General features: G+C 38.6%; 2 protein-coding genes across 5 annotated transcripts in view; both read left to right on the top strand.

Annotated features, from left to right (window-relative positions):
- The window catches only part of LOC119994653 (ADP-ribosylation factor GTPase-activating protein AGD4-like), a 29,684-nt gene extending 10,731 nt beyond the window's left edge, over positions 1 to 18,953 (top strand). For 2 of the 4 annotated variants that reach the window (XM_038841247.1, XM_038841249.1), the window contains exons 7-19: positions 1,207 to 1,272; positions 7,653 to 7,700; positions 7,806 to 7,901; positions 8,024 to 8,065; positions 10,457 to 10,672; positions 10,928 to 11,059; positions 11,256 to 11,474; positions 13,124 to 13,210; positions 13,308 to 13,574; positions 16,122 to 16,243; positions 17,080 to 17,167; positions 17,707 to 18,170; positions 18,541 to 18,953. In XM_038841247.1, the coding sequence (XP_038697175.1) occupies positions 1,207 to 1,272; positions 7,653 to 7,700; positions 7,806 to 7,901; positions 8,024 to 8,065; positions 10,457 to 10,672; positions 10,928 to 11,059; positions 11,256 to 11,474; positions 13,124 to 13,210; positions 13,308 to 13,574; positions 16,122 to 16,243; positions 17,080 to 17,167; positions 17,707 to 18,170; positions 18,541 to 18,652 (1,959 nt within the window). In that variant the 3' untranslated portion in view covers positions 18,653 to 18,953. Of the gene's footprint in view, positions 1 to 1,206; positions 1,273 to 7,652; positions 7,701 to 7,797; positions 7,902 to 8,023; positions 8,066 to 10,456; positions 10,673 to 10,927; positions 11,060 to 11,255; positions 11,475 to 13,123; positions 13,211 to 13,307; positions 13,575 to 16,121; positions 16,244 to 17,079; positions 17,168 to 17,706; positions 18,171 to 18,540 lie in introns of all 4 variants that reach the window. The other 2 variants (XM_038841248.1, XM_038841252.1) reach the window with 2 other exon arrangements.
- A 1,171-nt stretch (positions 18,954 to 20,124) lies between these two features.
- LOC119986783 (blue copper protein 1a-like) lies at positions 20,125 to 20,749 on the top strand. The gene is made up of 2 exons (XM_038831468.1): positions 20,125 to 20,284; positions 20,394 to 20,749. Exons 1-2 carry the CDS (start codon positions 20,125 to 20,127, stop codon positions 20,708 to 20,710), a joined length of 477 nt encoding a protein of 158 aa, XP_038687396.1. The 3' UTR covers positions 20,711 to 20,749.
- Positions 20,750 to 21,474: the final 725 nt, after the last annotated feature.

Genomic DNA, 21,474 nt, shown 5'->3' with positions numbered 1-21,474 from the left:
CATTCATTTTTAACGTAAAAAAAGGGTTGCTATTTGTTGTTTTCCTGTAGAAGATATTAAGGCCTGCTTGGGAGATGGGTTTGATGGGGTTGGGTTGGGGGAGGGGTTGCAGAAAGTTGGTTTGTGAGGGGTTGGGAAGAGCTAGTTTTATGAGTATGAACACCTGTTTGGGAGAGTGCTGGGTTGGGAGGTGTTTGCTGAATTTAAATGTTCTATAATAACCTATAAGTAGGCTTTCTGTGCTTGAGTTCTGAGTGAAACATGTTCTATTTTTTTTGATTGTTTGAAATTCTAATCTTGTTTCCTGTTTGTTCTTGGGTTGCTCCCCTTGGACGATTGAATGGGTATATTATTGTAACTTTTACAAATGTTAATTGCCTGAACCCAGCTGAACTCTTTGTTTTGGGGTTTCAGCTGGGTTCACAAACCCTGCCGAACACATCATGTTATGATTGCCAAGCGGGCGTTGGAGACAAACCCCTCCCAACCCATCTCCCAAGAGGGTTTTTTTTTTAAATAATTATATTTCTTTGAAGCCTTAAGTCCTAGGTCCTTTAGTTTATAATCATAGTTCATTAGTGTAGTATGGTAAGATATGGTTTCAAAGTTGCATTCTTTTGCGAATTTCACAGATAGGTGGATATTTGGGGTTGGTGGAACATTTTTTTTATGGCTTTGGTTGGTTAGAAAGAAAAGAGGGGTTCTAGTGTTCTTCCTTTTGGCCTCTTCTTTAGTGGATAGAAGGTGACTAAATTGTGCTACAACTGCTGTTCTGCTGGGAAGGCAGATTCGGAAGCATATGAATTGATGGAGAGGGGTCTGCCTCTGCGCTTGACAACATATAGATTTTGCCATGAGAAACAATTGACATATACAGAGTCCGATGTAGATGTCCTCTCCAATTTGTCACTCTCCTCCTCATGCTTCTCCGAATTTTCACAAATTTCCCTTCAAGATTTCATAAGTTTGGTTGTTTAGGCTGTAGGGTTTAGACTTTATCTCTTTGATGTATTCCTCTTTTGGATTGTCTTCATTTTCCTTCCGTTGCAGCACTAATTCTTATTTGTTGCTACTGGAAGGGTGTTTTATTGTTTTTTACAAAGCCCTTTGTCTTCTTTTTTTTTCCTGGGTTTGCGGGTAGGGGTGGCGCTACTCTCTCTTTCAATTATTTAGAACTTACTGCTGGTTATTATTTACCATTGCTAGGCCCGAGAGAAGTTTGTTTCTTTGAAGAAGAATACACGAGTGGATATTGTTGAAGAAATGGAAGAGGTATGCGCTTTTATTTGCCATCCAAATCTGCTGTGCAATAAAGATTATACGCTTCTAGCACTCCGTTCCATTTAGTCACATAAACTGTGTAATTCTTGCTTTTGCTTTAATAAGTTCAAAATATGGATAGTCTTAGCTTTGTTTTTTGCTTTCTGTTTCTTAACAAGTTGTGCTTATTCAGTTGGGATTTCCTATTTATGTGCTGCTATTGTTCCATGTTTAAGATGTGATCTTGATATTGTTTAAGTCATACATATCTCATTATCTCCCTCTTAGGCTCTGATGGAACTCTGTTTTGAAACAAATCAGAAGAGATTTGCAACACAGGAATTTAATATAAACACTGATTGTATTACTGATGCCAACTACTAGCTATTACAACTCCAATATTCAAAGAACCAAGAACAGGTGAGATAACCCTAGTTTTGAGGACTAGGACCTCCACAATCTCCTCAGAGATATCCAGACACCAAATCTCCCCCCCCCCACTACTCTTGACAGACCATATATACACACGCAGTAACAGAATTCAGAAAAGTTAAGCTAATAATAACAAGCCACATGGACAACTCAAGTGCTGCCACGTCGTGCTCCTCTCCTTGCATATCCTTTGGTGACCACAGCTCTATCAATACTCCCCGCCAATTGAGCAACCTTGTCCGCAAGGTTGAAAGAGGGAAATTGAGCTTGAATAGCTTCTAGTGATTCCCAAGTATTGTCACACTCAGGGACCCCTGCCCATTTAATCAAAACCTCTGTAGTTCCATTGAGTAGTTTACGCACCTGTAGAACTGATTCTGGAACAAAAATGAAATCCAACCCATCAGATAAATAAGCCGGTAAAGGCTGACTGACCAAATCCAGTGAGGAAGCTTTTTTAAGCTGAGAAACATGAAAAATTGGATGAATAGCAGAGTGCGTAGGCAGATCGAGCCGGTAGGCCACTTCTCCAATTTTCTCCAGAACAGCAAAAGGCCCATTAAAACGAGGACTAAGTTTGAGACAAGATTGGCGTGCCAAAGAACGAAACCTATACGGCTGTAGCTTAAGAAATACCTGATCACCGGGATTAAAAGAGACCTCTCGACGTTTGCCATCCGCATATTGCTTCATCCGATTCTGCGCATTAGCCAAATTGTCACGTAATTGACCCAAAATAGCATCACGATTCTGGAAAAGAACACGAACCTCTTCTACAGCCGTGGGATCCCCTGAATATTTAATAATAGAGGGAGGAGGGCGCCCATAAAGTGCCTGAAATGGAGTCATTCCAGCAGCTCGGTGATAAGTAGTATTGTACCAAAACTCCGCCCAGGGTACCCATTTAATCCAACTCTTCGGATGGCTGCTAGCAAAACAACGTAAGTACTCCTCCATACAACGATTCACTACTTCAGATTGACCATCCGTTTGCGGATGATAAGCGGTGCTCATTTTTAGTGTAGTTCCCGAAAGCTTAAACAGAGCAGTCCAAAATTGGCTAATAAAAATTCTATCTCTGTCGGAAACAATTGATTTGGGAAAGCCATGCAACCTAACCACTTCCTGAATAAAGAGAGAAGCCACTTCCTGTGCAGTAAAAGGATGTCCCAACAACAAGAAATGGGCATATTTAGTAAGGCGATCTACCACAACCAATATTGTGTCGAAACCCCGTACCCGTGGTAGACCACCTACAAAATCCATACTAAGGTCCTCCCAAGAAGCTGTGGGTATGGGTAAAGGTTGTAAGAGACCTTGCGGGCTAAGTGTAGAATACTTGTGCCGCTGACAAATTTCGCACTTAGTGACAAACTCCTTGATATCAGACCTCATACCAGCCCAGTAAAAAACATGAGAAACCCTCTTTAGGGTGCGCAAGTATCCGGAGTGACCCCCTTGCGGAGTGGAGTGAAATTCTGATAATAAAGCAGGAATACGGGGTGAATTTTTGGGCAACACTAAGCGACCATGGTGCAATAGGCACCCACCCTTCCAAGAAAAAGGGTAACGACTGGTGGGAGCTAAAGTGAGAGATTGAATGATTTCTTTTAAAGCAAGATCTCCCATAACTTCCTCTTGCAAGTCAACTAGGGTCGGGCAAGTAACCAGCGAGAGAGCATTGAAGTGGGCTTGGTCCCCCCTGGCCATAGCAATGGTAGAAACAGTGGTAACATTATGGTTACTAGTCTCATCCCTTCGTGACAGGGCAGCTGGTAACATTATGGTTACTAGTCTCATCCCTTCGTGACAGGGCATCAGCTGCCTTGTTCCTACTTCCCGGGCGATACTGAATTTCAAAGTCGAAACCTATAAGCTTGGTGAGCCAACGCTGCTGCCCTTCATGCACTAAACGCTGATCCAAATGAAATTTCAAGCTACTTTGATCCGTACGAACAATGAATCTCCGCCCCAAAAGATAATGTCGCCATTTCAAAGTAGCAAATACAATTGCCATAAGCTCCCGCTCATACACAGATTTAACTTGGGCCCGAGGTGACAAAGTTTTACTGAAATAAGCTATTGGATGCCCCTCTTGCATAAGAACAGCCCCCACACCTGTCCCCGAAGCATCAGTTTCCAGCACAAACTACTTAGAGAAGTCAGGCAAGGCCAACACCGGCACACTCACCATGGCTTGCTTTAGCTCTTCAAAAGCCAAACGCTTTGAGTCATCCCAAGAAAAAGCATTTTTCTTTAATAGGGAAGTGAGTGGAGCAGCCATTTTGCCTTAGTTACGCACAAATCGCCGATAATAACCTGTCAAACCAAGGAAACCACGTAATGATTTAAGGGAAGTAGGAAAAGGCCAAGTAATCATACTCTGAATCTTGGAGGGGTCGGCCTCTACTCCAGCTGCCGAAATAATGTGGCCCAAATACTCGATGCGAGATTGAGCAAATGCACATTTCTTCTTATTAACAACCAGAGCATTTTTCAGAAGGATCTCAAAAACTATGCGCAAATGCTGTACATGAGTAGGCCAGTCGGAACTGAAAACCAGTATGTCATCAAAAAACACAAGAATGAATTTCCGTAGGAAGAGCTTGAAAATGTCATTCATCAACGATTGGAAGGTGGATGGAGCATTTGACAAACCAAAAGGCATGACCAGAAATTCGTAATGGCCTTCGTGTGTCCGAAAGGCAGTCTTTTCCGTGTCCTCACTTCGCATCCGAATTTGGTGATAGCCCGATTTGAGATCCAATTTTGAAAACAATGTGGCACCACTGAGCTCATCCAGCAGCTCATCTATAATGGGAATAGGGAATTTGTCGGGAATAGTGAGCTTGTTCAATGCCCGATAGTCGACACACATTCGCCATCCTCCATCCTTCTTTTTCACTAGGAGGACAGGGCTAGAATAGGGGCTGATACTCGGTTTGATGATGCCAGCAGCTAACATTTCTTTGACCAATTTCTCTATTTCATTCTTCTGATAGTGGGGGTAACGGTATGGGCGAATGTTAGGAGGAGAGGCTCCCTCAAACAAGCGAATGGCATGGTCATGGTGACGTGAGACAGGTAGACCAGGGATTGCTGTGAATACTGGATCGAACTCAGACAGAATGGATTGCAGCTCTTGAAGTGATGCGGCAGGTAAGGCCGAAAGAACCTCTGGCCCAGCGGCAGTTTTTTGCACTTGGAAAGCCCCAAATTCCACCAAAAATCCTAATTCTTCATGCTTCAACAGTTTTAACATAGTCTTCAGAGACACCATTGTCTTGGAGAGAGTTGGATCGCCTTGCCACAGTACCCTTCTCCCTTCTAAGTTAAAACTCATAGTCAACGTTTGGTAATTGGAGGAGATATCGCCAAGAGATTGGAGCCACGACACACCCAACACCACATCGGCACTCCCCAGATCCAACACATGAAAAGTTTCTTGCAATTGTACCCCTTGAATCAAAAGCGAGAGTCCATAGCACATCCCTCCCCCTTGAACACAAACCCCGTTTCCTACTTGAACAGTGAACTTGCGGCTCGAATCCACCGGGAGTTCCAAAAGTTGCACCACTTCTGATGACACAAAATTGTTGGAGACTCCACTATCCACCAAAACGATAACTTCCCTACCCTCCAAATGGCCACGAACCTTGAGAGTACTGTTGTTGCTAGATATTCCAATGATAGAGTTCATAGACAGTTCAACCTTCTCATCTTCTGTTGTTTTCTCCAGAGCCGAAGGAACATCCAAAGGTACCTCTTCCACCTCTTCTGAAACAGAATCATCAGCCACAATTAGAACCTGAAGCACCTTGTTTTTACACCGATGACCCGGGTGATATTTGTCATCACAGTGGAATCAAAGTCCTTTCTCGCGACGGAGTTGGGCGTCTCGTTCAGACAAGCGACGAAACGAATCGCGCTTGATTGGAGCGGTGGGATGAGGGGGTATTTTGGATTCACGAGGTGTAGATTTTGGCTCAGAGGAAGATCGACCAGATTCAGGAGGGCGACCTAAACTCGCTGGGTAGGTGGACACACTACTGGACGTAGATGATGAAGTTCTTGGAAAAGGAACCCCCGAAGCAGTATTGTGGGCTTGGGCTAAGGCAATATTCTTATCTTCTATGCGTTGGGCTAGCTCCATGAGGCCCGCCAATGTGGAAGGTGGACTCAGCCTAACTTCAGCCCGGATGTGTTCCTTGAGGGCATTCATGAAGGATGCCACAAGCATCTCTTCCCCTACATCATGGAGGGGTGCAGAAACCTGTTCAAAGAGTTCCCGTAGTTCCGCCACAGTGCCTGTTTGTTTGAGAGAAACCAATTGTTCATGAGCACCGCCCATTTGTGAGCTACAAAACCTTCGTAAGAGGGCTACACGAAATGCCGGCCATGTTTCGATAGGGTCTCGAACCTCCGTCCACTGATACCAGCCCAAAGCCTTACCTTCCAGACACACAACAGCGGCAGCCACCTTATCTTGTTCAATGACCTGGTTCACTGTAAAATACCGTTCGACCCGGAACAACCACCCAGATGGGTCATCTCCCGAAAACAGAGGCATCTCCAATCGACGATGGTTAGGTTCAATGTCTGCAACAAGACGACGATCTGGTGGAGGAATCACATCAGGAACATGAGAAGAATCCCCTTCCATTGGAGTCTTGCCCTTATCCACTGCAGAACGACCAGCCAACATGTCACGCATCTCCGCCATATACAACTTCAATGTCTCCATATCGGATTTGAGATCCCCGATCGTGCTTTTTAACTCTCCGACATCCCGCTCCAAATCATCTGCGCGACCTTCCATCCTGGATTTAACCATATCAAGGACCAGATGCTCCGATACCTATGATGGAACTCTGTTTTGAAACAACTCAGAAGAGATTTGCAACACAGGAATTTTAATATAAACACTGATTGTATTACTGATGCCAACTACTAGCTATTACAACTCCAATATTCAAAGAACCAAGAACAGGTGAGATAACCCTAGTTTCGAGGTCTAGGACCTCCACAATCTCCTCAGAGATATCCAGACACCAAATCCCCCCCCCCCCCCCACTACTCTTGACAGACCATATATACACACGCAGTAACAGAATTCAGAAAAGTTAAGCTAATAATAACAAGCTACATGGACAACTCAAGTGCTGCCACGTCGTGCTCCTCTCCTTGCATATCCTTTGGTGACCACAGCTCTATCAGGCTCTAATTTTTTGTATTTAGATTTGAACGTGACCATAAATATCATTGAAAGTCGTATCTATTTGAGCATCTCAAAGGCAAATACATCTTTCTCTGGTTTTGGAGTTGAACCCTCTAATCAGAGGTCAGTTACCGATGGATTGGAGGATGGGTCTCTTTCCTGATTAAGAAGCAGTATTTTTTTTAATTGAATCACTTTTTGGTGGGTTTTGTTAACTTCTTTTGTGAATAAGTGAATTATGTCTTATGCAATTTTTCGATTTAACATGACATTTGGCTGAGATGTGATGTTGGTTGGGTGGTATTAAGCACCACCTTTCAAGAAGTGAATTTTTCTATCTTTGCCTTATGTTTTCTTCCTATAATAAATTTATTGCGAAGCAGCAATGTTGGCACATGACCACATGTCAGTCCTAACCCCAGCTAGTTGAGGTTGATCACAAAAGCTGCATTTCTTGACTTTCCCCTTTTATGGAATTTGGTAACTGAAAGAATATCCATGTTGTATTATTATTGACACTTGTCTTTAGTATTTTAATATCCCTTTATGCATGAGATGGCAGTGCATTTTCCTGCCATTTTTCTTTCTCGTGTATAAGCTTGGCACATGTTCACAAATAATTGAGTAATTGAGATAACTATCTAGAGGGAAAATATTATGAGTTGAGTGAGTTCTATCTTTATGGAACATGCTTATCGGAAAAATGAAGTTGCTTACTGTTACTGTCCATTATCTATTACAGGATCTTCAGAACTCAAAGTCAACATTTGAGAGAAGCCGCTTCAATTTAGTAATGCCACCATAAATGAGATACTTTTGATTATTCTCCCAAGTCATTTACTCCTCCATCTTGTTAGATATATTGACTTCTTCTACTTGGCTTTAAGAAATGCAGGTAAGTGCTCTTATGAACATTGAAGCGAAAAAGAAGTACCAATTCCTGGAATCCATAAGTGCAATTATGGATGCTCATCTGAGATATTTTAAGCTGGTAAATATATTTTGAACTTCATTGCTTATTCCCTTGTTAAATATATTTTAAGCTGGTATGACTTGACTTCATTGACTTATGCACATAGTGCAACTGAAAATAATTGCTTTGTTATGCTATAGGGGTACGAATTATTGAGCCAAATGGAACCATATATTCACCAGGTAAACACATGGTGCTTTTTTAACCTTGGATTATGAACATATAGGTGCTTTGTAAAATTGTCAGAGGTAGAGATCAACAGTTCCATAACCATGCACTAGGTTAATTGAAGAGTTTCTAAAGCTAAATTTAGTTGTGATTTTTTCACGTATAACGTGGAGTTTTTCATAATCAGACACTCACCTTTCTGTAGTTCTCAGAACTTCGATCTTCTTGTTACCTGTTTGACTCAGTTTTTTCTCAATACTTGACTTTTCTTTCATATCTTTTCCTTGAAGTAGAAACTTTGTATTGAATGAAAAAATGTCGCAATAATTCTACAATAGTTGAAGGGTGGTTTCACAGTTCAATTTCTCTTCTATGTGATAATTTTCTACCACAAAGCAAATATTGATATTCTAATTCATATAAAATGACGCCACAAAAATGATAGAAAATGGGAAAGCTAGCAACTGAGTGAAAGTATTTTTGAAGATGTAGGAATAGTATTGTTGAAAGCCCTCAACCCAGCCCCTTTCCCAATGGAAAATATTAAAAAGAAGAAAATTTGACCTGAGAAATCATGAAAAAATTGAGGATGATACTTTTAACGACCTTACGATAGAGTGCTCAACCCTTTCAACTGGTGTAATTCAAAAATATCTCAAACCCATGACTATTTTGAAAAAAGGTATTCTCTTCACCATGAATAAATATTATGAAAGTGAGATTACAATTCTAAGATATGTTTAATGGCAACAAACTGACACTTCAGGAATTATTTATGTAATCAATTTACAAACTAATAGACTTAAATATCTTTCACTTAAAATGATCTTTCTTTTAGGTACTTCATTTAATAAACCCCCAAAAAAATGCAAGAAATTTACATACCTTTTGTGTCAAGGGGTGTTACCAAACCAATCCTGTTCCTTCAATGAAATAAAGGAGTTTTACATCTTTTTTTTTTTTATCCTCATGTGTATGAATATGATTTATCAAAGGATTGCAAGTTCTTTCCCAATTCATTCTTAGTGCTAAGTTCTGCTTTTCTTTTCCTTTTCTAGTAAGTTTTTTGTTATAATGAGAACTACCCACTCTATGAAAAAGCTTTGTTACAATCCCTTTCATTTATACTTGTGTGTCTTCAATTTACTCGCTCAATAACAGAAATATCCTTCATTTCTGTTCCTCTTGTCTCCAAATCACATACTCAATTTTTCTTCACATCGTGAAAAATCTTGACTTTCTTCATGTCCACATCCCTTGTTTCATTCCTGCTCCAGGGCTGGAAATTGCTTCAAATGCCCCCCTAGATTGTTTGCAAAACAGGACTTGACACTCCACAAACAAATTGATCAAGTCTCAGCAAATAAAAAAAACCTTCTACTATCAGTTGCATGTTTTCAAAATGGTAAGTGCCATTTATATCAAGTGGAGCCAAGGAGCTATTTCAGAAACTCTAAAGAATAAGTGACTAATTAACATTTATATATTCTGGCAAATGCATAATCATCCAACTACTTCGTCCTTTGTTCAGGGTGCTTGACTAATTTACTACATGGAAATATGGAATCATTGAATTTGTTTTGTCCTTTGTGTTCAATGGGAGGTAGTCATCACTGAGCTCACATCTAATGGGCCATTATCTCAATTTTCATGTGCAACACATAATAATTTATTTTGCATATTGTTTTGGTACTAGGGCTATAGCTTTGGACCTATGTGTATGATAAACAGTAGCAGTCAAGCTGCTTATTCATATTTGTATGTTCAGAGCTTACTCAATATCCCGCCCACCTGAACTAGTACCTTATGTTCTATTTTAACTGTTTATCCTATGAGACTTTGGCATTCGTGGGCCATATTCCTATGTTTTGCTGGGAAATTGATATGCCAATAATTCAAGCAACAGTTTGCATAAATTGTTATGGGAAGCTACTCCTTGGCCACACATCATCAACTCCATCCTAGTTTCTTTTTATATATTTTGTTGCTTGCTTTTAAACTTTTTGCCTCTCCTCCTGTTAAAGGATTGAAGAATCTCACAATCATTAGTTGATTGGAAACTTCATTCAATTTTCTTTTTAGATGTCAATGTCATGAAGTGACATATAGAAGCTAACACTGCAATGTCTGACTACGTTTCCCACCAGCTTTGCCTGATCAATTTTTTTTTTGTTTTACACAAAACTAGTTAGTTAAAAGGAAATGAGAACGTTAAAATTTTGTGAAAAATATTGCACGCCCTGTCATTGCTACATTCTATGCTGAGTGTGGACTTTTTCCCTGAGTGTGGACTGATTTATGCTTATCAGCTTGTCGAGTTCTCTGTCTTCTTTCTGCAGGCAAACTTGAATTACCTCAGGAAGATTGAGTTTTCGATTGATACGTAATGTGTTTCCTAAAAGCAGGTATTGACATATACCCAACAGTCTAAAGAACAGGCCAATATTGAACAAGATAAGCTTGCAAAACGAATTCAAGAATTTAGGACCCAATCAGAGTTGGACAATTTAAAAGCTTCCGGTGACAAAGAACCATCAACAAGTGCTGATGGCATTCATGTCGCTGATATGGGCTCGTACAAAAATATAGAAGCAATAACGCAGTCCACCATAAAGGGAGAGGTAATACTGTTACATACTTTTATTTCACTGGTGACTGGTAAAATAAAACCTTTCTTAGTACTTTTCATTTTCTGAGCACAAATTTTGTCAGATTCATTGAACACATGGACATATGAGTGTTGTATCTGTAATAGGCATAGCTAATCTTTCTTTAGATTGCATGGTTTGTTTGCCATTTTAAACGGCGACATCATTTTATATTATCTCGGAGTTTTACACGAAAATCTCAATTATTTTAATCTTTCCATCTTTTAGGTGCAGATAATTAAACAAGGATATCTCTTAAAACGTTCTTCTAGTTTGAGAGGAGATTGGAAGAGGAGGTTCTTTGTACTTGACGGTCAAGCAACTTTATATTATTACAGAAGCAAGGGCATGAAACCAATGGTACTTTATGTGTTTCAGATTACTTCAAAAATTTTAGGGACAATGTTTTCCATTTCATTTCTCTGGAATAATACTTATGAATTTAAGTTTTTGCCTAAGATTTTCTGAGATGGAGCTGTTCCAATCAATTGGATCAAGATAAGAGGAATTGAATATACTTTTCTTTTTTTTCTTTTTTTCCTGTTTTTCCCCACAGGGCTCCCAATCACATCGTTTGACTGGCTCTGTGGATAACAATAGTAGTGTTTTTGGAAGATTTCGTTCAAAGCACAACAGGTCATCTTCATTTGGTGAAGAAACTCTGGGCTGTTGCACTGTCGATCTTCGTACTGCAACGATAAAGATGGATGCGGAGGATACAGATCTACGACTTTGCTTCAGAATAATTTCTCCATCAAAAACGTACACATTGCAGGTATCACAGTTAATTGGTTACTGGACATATTGTTTTACCTTTTGTCATTCATTTTCCACGTACATCACTCATTTGACCATAACCTTTAAAATTAGGGTTTTAGACGAGCAGGGCCGAGTTTTTCCATGTTCAAGATTGTTCATGATGAACATTTATCGAGCTTGAGCTCAAGCTTTTACTGTTTTTTGGAAATCCTGTTCTACATCGTCCATTAAGGACACAATTGACCTTAAGCTTGTTAGCAAGCTCCTTAACAGGCTTTTTTTGGTAGCTTTTTTAGGACTCATTTTTTTAAACTCTTTCCAAGCTCCCTATCAAGTTTATAGAGTGGCATGTCCAGTGGAAATTCAAATTGTTTATTTTCTTGTTCTCAAGCTTGTCTAGGAACATAAAATTATGAAAGAAGCCTCACCAATAATAATATTGCTGTAAACACAGCAGTTGTAATGCTTTATTTATGTCATTTATGAACTAGTAATTGTGCAATGATTAATTTTGCTTGTTCATGAGCATATAGTTAAATATGTTCATCAACACATAAATGGACCTGTTCATTAGAGACATGTGAGCATGTTTATGAAAAAATTGAATAAGCCTTTTTGTGAACAACTGAATCCAAACATGCCTGCTAGCAAAGAACATAAATGTCAAGCAATCCTAAGAACCTTGTTCAAGCTTGTTCATTTCTCTTACCAATTGAAAGTAATGTAACCTATATCAATCTTGTTATTGGCTCTTTTAACTTGTACCTTTGACCCATAGTTTAAGGTTTGCTGAAGTATTCATAGTACAATAACGAGAGCATGACAACATGTACGCTAAAGATTATGTTCTGCATAGCCAACAAAAAGCCAGACTGGAGTATGATAAGGACCCCTCCATACCAGTGTTTCATGGGCTTTGGAGAGTCCAGGCCCAAACCCCACCTTTAACAGTCCAACAGGCCCAGCCCGCATCCATGGGCGCACACACCCACGAACCGGCTGTAGTCCAATGGCTCTCCACAATACCAATGTTTCATGGGCTCTTATGAAAACCTATTGGACATGTTACGGAGTGGCATTTTCCCTCCTTATAAACATGACTTCACTCTTCCATCTTTCCGATGTGGGAGTTTCTATCATAGTACTTTTGTCAAATGTGGAGCTTGGTATGCGTAGTAAAGTGGAAAAAGAGTCAAAAGACCTAGATGCAGTTATTCATATTTAATGCGAAGCTGGGATTGTGGTTTTGAATTTTCTGATTACGTAAAAACTTCTAATAAATGGCACATTATATATTCACCACAATGATGCACGGAGCCACCTCAGTGGTGGTGCCTTACCCTGCAGTGAATGCTTAGGTTACAATCAGTCAACTTTATGCAGAAAAGAATATGTATATACATGAATATGAAAGGGCACTGTCATGCTGGAAGAACATCACAGCAGGCCTGTACACCAGTAAATTTTAGTAATATGTATAGTATTAAAGCTAGTTGATCTTCTAGAGGTATTATTGGCATTCTAGGACTTTCCTTGGAATAGGTGTTTCTCTTGTACCCTCCTTACATTTCTTATTTTGGGGTTTAATTCCACTGATTGAATATTGTTTTCCGCTCATAGAAATTTAAACCAAAATTTTCTTTCACCTTGTTCTTGTTCTGTCAGGCTGAGAATGCTACAGATAGGATGGTTTGGGTAAACAAAATTACAGGAGCTATTGCATCTCTTCTAAATTTCCATTTCCTGCAGCAGGTTATCCAGCCAAACCATATGTCTTTGCTCCCATTTTTAATTAATGATATTAAAATTTGATTGATGTTTTCTAAAAACAAACTTATAAATTCTGCAGCCACATCCTGGAATCAGGCGTCTGGAGAATGATGCTAGTGATGTTTCTTGTGTTTCTCGATCGCTTGACAGTCGTAAATACTTGGAGCAGGATGTAACAGTTGATGGAGCAGATTGTGTTTCTAGAGTTTTCAGAGAAATTCCAGGGAATCATATTTGTGCAGAGTGCGGTGCTCCAGAACCTGATTGGGCATCTCTTAATCTCGGCATATTACTGTGCATCGGATGCTCTGGTGTTCATCGGAATCTTGGTGTTCATATTTCAAAGGTGAATTTAAGTTTGAATGAACTTGCTGCTTTTATGCTATTTCAAGTCTATGCTTTTTATAACCTTTAGCAGTATCTGTTCATGATCTCCTATAGTAAGGATGTAGAATGTTGTTTACAATTTTTGCAATTGAGATGCAATGCTTTGACATGATATTTCTTTAGAGTCCTACTTTTTTTGATTGAAAAGTCATGGGGTTATATTCTTAAATTTTTTGATGGTGAGGGAATTGAACCTTGCGCCTTGTGCTAATCTCACACCTGGAAACCAGAGCAATCACAAGTCAGTTGCTAGGATCGTACTTTATCTTTAATGGGGCTTAGTGCACGAGGCTACTCTTGTGGGATGCTATCTATGCAATATTGTGCTGTATTATGGAGAGACTGTTTCTTATTTGAATTTCTGATGCCTAGATAGTATCAAGCAACCCTACAACTACACTAAGCCTCATAGTTCACCTTTCATGCGTGCAAAATGTATAAAAATAATGTTAAGCAATAGTCAAGCTTTCAAAACCAACTCAGAGCATTGCTAATATAATTTACCAAACTATCTTCAATACGACTTTATTTTATAATTTAATACACTTGTGACACTGAAATTATAACTTTGAAAATATTCATAGTAATCTAGGGCATTATAAAATGTCCTTAAAATATCACCTTCAAGCTACTGATGCCTGCAACTGCAACATGGGAATAGTCAGCCTTTTCCTGAAGCGGGCTACATACCCATCTGATAAATAATGTCCCAATTGAACCTCATAGTTTATAACTTTTTATCTTTGACTATTCCTGAAGCGGGCTACATGCCCATCTGACGCATAATGTCCCAATTGAACCTCATAGTTTATAAGTTATAACTTTTTATCTAGTATTACTATCCTGTATAGAATATTGTCCAAGGCTCAATAGCTCTGTAATATTATTGAAAGTTGGAAGTGTAGAAGTTTTTTGCTCTGAGATCTCTATAGATAGATTTCTCTGTGTCTGCTCTCATTCTTTGAAAATTTTTTGCTCTGGTTCTTGCAACAAATTTCTCGAGGCCATTAACTTACCCTCTTTGTAATGTTCTTTCTTGCAACTTCTGGGTTCTTTAATTACTTTTCCATTCAAAAAAAGGGAAAAGAAATTAATGGTGTAGAAGTTAGAATTTACAACTATGCAGCATATAAGAATGAAAATTTTGTGGCCAGCGGGAAAACAAACACATATCTCCAGTGGTAAAATATTTTTCCCAGACCCAGAACCTGACCTTCCAGGCAACTCCCATAGATTTTATTATTTTTTTTCATTTGTGGAATCTCTCAGCCAAATTGCTTTAATGCTCTTTTATCTTCTTGTTTTCTTTATACTTTCTCTATTTCTTCGCAGCCTACTCTTTTTTCTTTTCCTTTAATCTTTCTGTCTGTTGGCTTAGACAAGTAATTTACAGTTATGGATTCATACAGCCAACTTTTTTTGGGATTATGGGTTTGACATGATAATGATGATGATAGAATAAGTGTCGCTGCTTGGCATTTGACCTTTCAATGAGCAAGAGAAGCAGTTCTGCGTAGTGAATAGTGAAAGATGGCTACGACTTCAGTATTTTATGTTGTAATATTAATTAGATAATAATAATTTACATTCCCGTTAGCTTAATCTTTTGGGTTAGCTGGTGTCTCGACACAGTGTTGGCACTTGGTCAATGCCAGGCCTAGGTGATTAGTTTGAAACTTGAACCTCCAAATTAAAATTAAATATTGAATGTAATTATGGTAATTCCAGGCTCCAGACTCCACGTGATGGGAGTGTAAGAATTTTAAATAATTAAAAAGAATATATTCACCTGCTTTTAGATTATATGGTGTTTCACATATTATATTGGCCAAATGTTAGTACTTAGTATGTTACTGGTCTGAGTCTGTAAATGAGGAGTAAGAGATGGTGAAAGTTTATGAGTACAGCAACAGAATGGTTGTTAGGCTAAGAGGCACTTGATGGTTGTGAGTAGTCACTTCCCCATCCCCACTTTTCTCACGCGTACATACCACCAGGTAAAATGATGCTTAATGGCGAAATACTGCATTATATTTCTGGCATTCGCATTAAACTAATGTTTTGAACATACGATACCTGCCATCGGCTACTAAAAGTTATTTAGTTCCAGCTGAAGGCATTTGTAATGAAAATGCATTCGTAAAAGACATACATTCAAGAAGGTTCTGCCAAATGTTCACCATGTCAAAGTCCATATGTCATTGAATAAACATGATCTGCGAGTTTTATTTGAACTTGAGAAATGCTGTAAATTTGCTTGTCAAACTTTCAAGAATAAATCTGCAGGATTTCATCTCATTGTCACAGTTGTGGGGAAAATATACTTATTGATTCTTTCACATGGATAGTTCTATTAAAAGGATAGCTTATGCAGCATCCAACTTTTGATTGATTTTACCATTTCTGATACACATGAACTATAGAAACTAACAGAATAACCAATATCACGCCTTTAGATCCCTTTCACTCGCCTAGGGTTGAAGCATTACTCTGTGTTGTGCTGCAGGTCAGGTCGCTTACGTTGGATGTCAAGGTTTGGGAACCTACGATAGTGGACCTATTCTGCACCTTGGGTAACACATTTTGTAACTCTATATGGGAGGGATTGCTTCTACTTGAGAAGGAAAGGTAAGGATATCATGAGTTATATAAGATGGGGGCCATGTATTATTTCATTGCCTTTCTTCTAATTATGGTATTATCCTGGAGATCCTAATAGCAACTTGATTTTCACATGAAAACTTCTAATGGAGAGTGTCAGGCGTTAGATTTTGAACCTGAGGATATGTTCTATGTTATGATTATCATGTTTGAATTTTTTTTATGCTTGTGAAATGTGTGCGATTTAACATACAAGGACAGGAATGACAATAATATGGAAAGACATATCAAGAATTTTAAAGTTCGATTTTGCTCTCCCACTCAAAACTGATCCTTATGTTAACAAGGATCTCCTAAAAAGCTAAAATAAAATAAACTAACTCTTGGTATTTCTGAACATTTTCAATGTTTGGTTGGATAAAAAAGTTTTCTCCCGATTGTCACGCCTTCCCCAAACTTAAGTGTATTATTCTTATACATGTTTTATATCTGTATCGAGACCATTGTAAAAGGTTTCTTATACGGGTAAGGATAGCAGGTAATGGCCACCAATGCTGCAAATATGTAAAATGAAACCGGACGGACTGTATGATTTTTCGGCGAGCTATTGAGTGAATTCAAATAAGAGAAACTGAAAAAGAAGAAAAAATATCATTCGTTACTTAAAATTTGACCTGACCCTGCAAATATGATTGGGTTGTGCAAGCATAGAGAAAATAAATTGGATAGGGTGGTTGACCAGTCATTCCTTAGCTTCTTCTTTTCCTTTCCTTTCCTTAAATGTAGATTGGTTATATCTAATAATTTCCTTGAAATAGTTAAGTTTGTTGATGCATAACTCTTCTTTAATGGTATATGTGCAGAATGACTGAAAATGCTACTATCACCTCAATTATGAAACCAGACCCTAGAGATGATATTCACCAGAAGGAGAGATACATACAAGCAAAGGTATTGATTCAATACAATTGTCTTCTATTGTGCATGTTCTTTATTTTTCATTTTGTCATAGTTTAGTGGCAAATTTTTTTGTCTTAAAATTTTTAAAGTTATTATGGTTATTCTTGAAGATTCTCAAAAGCAATCATGATGAGGGTTCTAAAATAGACCATGTCAATGATGCTTTATAAATCAAGAGAAGAATGAGTGTAAAGGTGAAGAAAGAAACCAAGATCTTCAGTTTTACCAAATATTTCCAGGCTTCTTAGATTTTTCTTTGCCTGGTGTGTTGCTATTGATTGAAAAGCAAAAGCAACATTGGATTATGAAACCTAACTATCATCAACGCCATTGAAGCACTGTTTGGCTGTGTATAACCTTAAGAAAAATTAGTTGCTCTTCTTCATCATTCCTTTCTGGTCCAAAGCTATGGTTTCCCACTTTCCCCTAATCAGATGGTTTTTGTCTCTTGTTTTATCATTTCCATTCAAATCTTGTTGGACCACCTCAGGCTTTTTTTAACAGAAAGCCTAATTGGTTGTTTTAATCAGTATGTGGAGAAATCACTCATCATCCGAGAAACGGCCATTTCTGCCATTCCTTCAGCTGGCATAAGCATCTGGCAAGCTGTTGAGACAAATAATTTGCGAGAAGTATACCGGCTTATTGTTACATCTGATGTGAATATTATCAGTACCACTTTTAATGATGTGGTGGGTGTTGCTTTGTATCACCATTCTGTTGGTGCTCAAGACTCAATTGATCACTGCATCTCTGAAGATAAACAGTATGATCCAGCGACCTGTCAGAGAATAAAAGATTCCAATGATCTGGGGACTTGTCTTCAAGGCTGTTCATTATTGCATTTGGCATGTCGCAGTGGCAACCCAGTAATGGTTGAACTATTGCTGCAATTTCGTGCTGATGTTAATTTACGTGACTATCATGGAAGGACTCCTTTGCACCATTGCATTTCCTGTGGAAAGAACTCGTTGGCAAAGTTACTACTTAGAAGGTAATAGACTAATAGTTCTATTATATGCTAACTCTCTATCCATTACAAACAATGAAATGCATTGATTTGCTTAAGTATAGCAGAAACCATTTCTCATCCTGATTTCATATCTGACTTACATAGTCAAAGGCTTCACGTAATTAGTTCACAAAAGTAGCTACTCGAATTTCCTTGATTTCATGAGTAGCGGTCATGGTGACAGGACAACAGTTTGATTGCCTGAGAGATAACAGACTGACAATTATTCCCTTTTCTGCGAACAAGTTCCAACTAATTTCGACATGCATAATACTGACTTGACTTGTGCATATATAAGTCTGACTAATTTTGTAATACTAGTCGATAATAATGTTGTGCACAAATTATGCAGAGGAGCGCGCCCATCAATTAAAGATGGCGGAGGCTTAAGTGTATTGGAGAGAGCAATGGAGATGGGAGCCATAACTGACGAGGAGCTATTTCTTATGCTTGCTGAAACCTAGTGATTTAACTCGCTTGTGCAACCTGAATGTGTGGATCCTTCACTTGTGCTACTGCTAGTCGCGCATTATTGTCAGTACCTGAACAATTCTTTTCTACCTTTTATTATCATCTGGCAAAACGTAGGGAGAAAATTCTGGTTATGCTGTGTATTATTAGTTGATACATGCTAATGACATCTTCCCCCGAATATGCAGTTATTGTCAACAACACGAGATGGTATTCTTTTTTGGGTCATAATAAGTTAATGGTACTTAAAGCAATTAGCTATTGATTGTAACAAACTTGGACCTATTTATACTCTGATTAACCCCAATGTCGAGGTATATATGGTTTTGTGTTAAACTATACATTATTAAAAATAGTATGTTAACTTGGACCTAAAGTATATATATGTTATGATTCTAATTATAATCATAGTTCTAAGTAAACTATGAAATACCTCGTAAACTCCTATTAATCAACCTTTTTTCACTGACCAGCACGTGCCAAAACATTACGATGCCCGGGGACAAAGCTACACTATCCTGGGGGGAGGGGGGGCAGCCGACCCCCTCAAATTTTTTTAATACCCTATATGTCAATTTATATAGAAGATCCCCTTGAATTTTCAATTTAGATCCCCCTAGTTATAAAAAAATCATTCTCATGTTGAAATAAGAAGACATGTGACAATTATTATGTATCATATTTTATAAATTTTTTATTTTTATTGTTATTTTGTACATTTGAATGTATAATTAATAAATAATCCAAAAATATTCTGGGGGCGTTGCCCCGGACCCCTGCTTAACTTTGTCCACTCTAATATAAAATCATTTTTCCATCAATGCGACCCCCCTCATACGAAGTCCTGGCTTCGCCCCTAGCGATGTCATGCCAAATGTCAGTGATACATGGATTTGGGGGTTCTGTAATTCCTTAGAATTTATAATTCAAATCTAATAGCGGAGAAAAAGTCAAATAAGTTTTTTTTTAAAAAAAATAAAACAATAATGTGGTATGATGTGATAGGCACATTTCTCAAACTATTGAATTCAAATTGTAAACTCTATAATTTTAAACGAATTGTGGAGCCCCCATATCTTAGAGTAGACTGGGTTCAGTTTTTTTGGCTTGCAGTTATATTCCCTACTTGTGTTGTTATAAGGATGGACACAGTTAATCTCTTTTTTTCTTTCAGCACTTGGCAGCTAACAAGTGCCTAATGTTAACGCAAAAAAGTTAAAATTATTGAATCAGTCAACAACAAAAGCTCAAGTATATCTTGCTTCCAACAAAAATTAATTATGTAATGCCGCTTAATTGATGCAAATCTGGCCATTCGGCAGTGCCGACCGTCGCCGGACAATGCACCCAATTGGAAATCTATACATACCCTGCATTTCAACTCTTTCATCACAAAGCACTTGTACAAATTAAAGCGATCAGCTCTACAACAATACACCAAATTAGAGTTTATTATTGCTCACTAATGGCCTCTTCCCAACTCTTCTTCGCCATCATTGCCATTGTCATTGTTCCATCGGTTTTAGCAACTGACTTTATCGTTGGGGACGATGGTGGCTGGAGGAATAACTTCGATTACCAAGCTTGGGCTAACGGGAAGGAGTTTCGCGTTGGCGACAAACTTGGTAAATTAATCAGCAATATACTTTATAAGCTTGGGCTCGTTAACCATATATATATATATATAATTTTTGTTTATGTGATTGAATAAATTCCTTTCTTTCTTTGTTGTAGTTTTCAAATATTCAGAAGGAGTGCACACTGTTCGTAAGGTTAATGGAACTGGGTTCCAGGATTGCACTGCACCAGCTAGCGCTGAAGCGCTAACTAGTGGTAACGACGTAGTGACATTGATTAGCCCTGGAAGGAAATGGTACATTTGTGGTGTGGGCAAGCATTGTGAGGTAGGAAAACAAAAGCTGGCCATCACTGTGCTACCATCGGAGGGAGCCCCAGCATCTTCTCCAATCCCCACTTCAGATGCTTCATTGAAATTCCATGTGTGGACGGTGCCCATGATTGCTACTCTTGTCAGGATGTTGTTTTCCTAATTATGGGTTGTCAATTCACTGTTTTATTGTTGGTTTCCGGCGTGATGATGATTATATACTACATATATATATATATATAGCTACTGTATTTCAGACATTAATTTTTTTGGCTTGAAGATATTGGATTGTAATTTTGATTATATTGAATGTTAAGTAACTAATTTGTTGACTATTCTACTCTTAGTTGAATTAAAACATGTTCAAAATAAAACATGCCAATTCCTTCTCCATTGTATGAAAGCCTTGATAAACTCCAAAACCAATCCACTAAAACCCAACCCAATATATCAGTGAACCTAAAGATCTGCAATTGGGATTTGTCAAGCCAGACCTTCAACAATCTTGCAAAGATCATACTGAAGGTAGACCGTGAAGCTTGACATTTGTGTGGTATTGGCCGGGGAAGTTTTGATGGTCAAGTTAGTTAGCGATGACTATGATTTATGGTAAAAAAAGTGAGAGACTTTTAAAGATAAAGGGAGAACAAGATACCTCCATGAAGTTGAAATCCTTTAATGAAATGGAGTCCTCCAGTTTTTATAGGCTCATCGATTACGTGATGGGCATGTGATCAATGAGTTGGCAAACGCTAGGCCCATTGTAGGTAGGCTAATAGGAGAGCTTCCTAGCCTTGGGCTTGCAGGTTGGATATGGAGGCCTTGGGCCTTGTTGAGTAGACGGCCAGGCCATGGACCTATTGGGCTCAAGCATGGTTATCGTGGCCCATGGACTCGATTGGGTCTCGTTGAGTAGACAGCTATGAT

The sequence above is a fragment of the Tripterygium wilfordii genome, chromosome 3 (genome assembly GCF_013401445.1).
Source record: "Tripterygium wilfordii isolate XIE 37 chromosome 3, ASM1340144v1, whole genome shotgun sequence".
NCBI classification, from domain to species: Eukaryota; Viridiplantae; Streptophyta; class Magnoliopsida; order Celastrales; family Celastraceae; genus Tripterygium; species Tripterygium wilfordii.
Note: the sequence above shows the minus strand (reverse complement) of the source record. Positions and strands in the feature narration are given on the sequence as shown.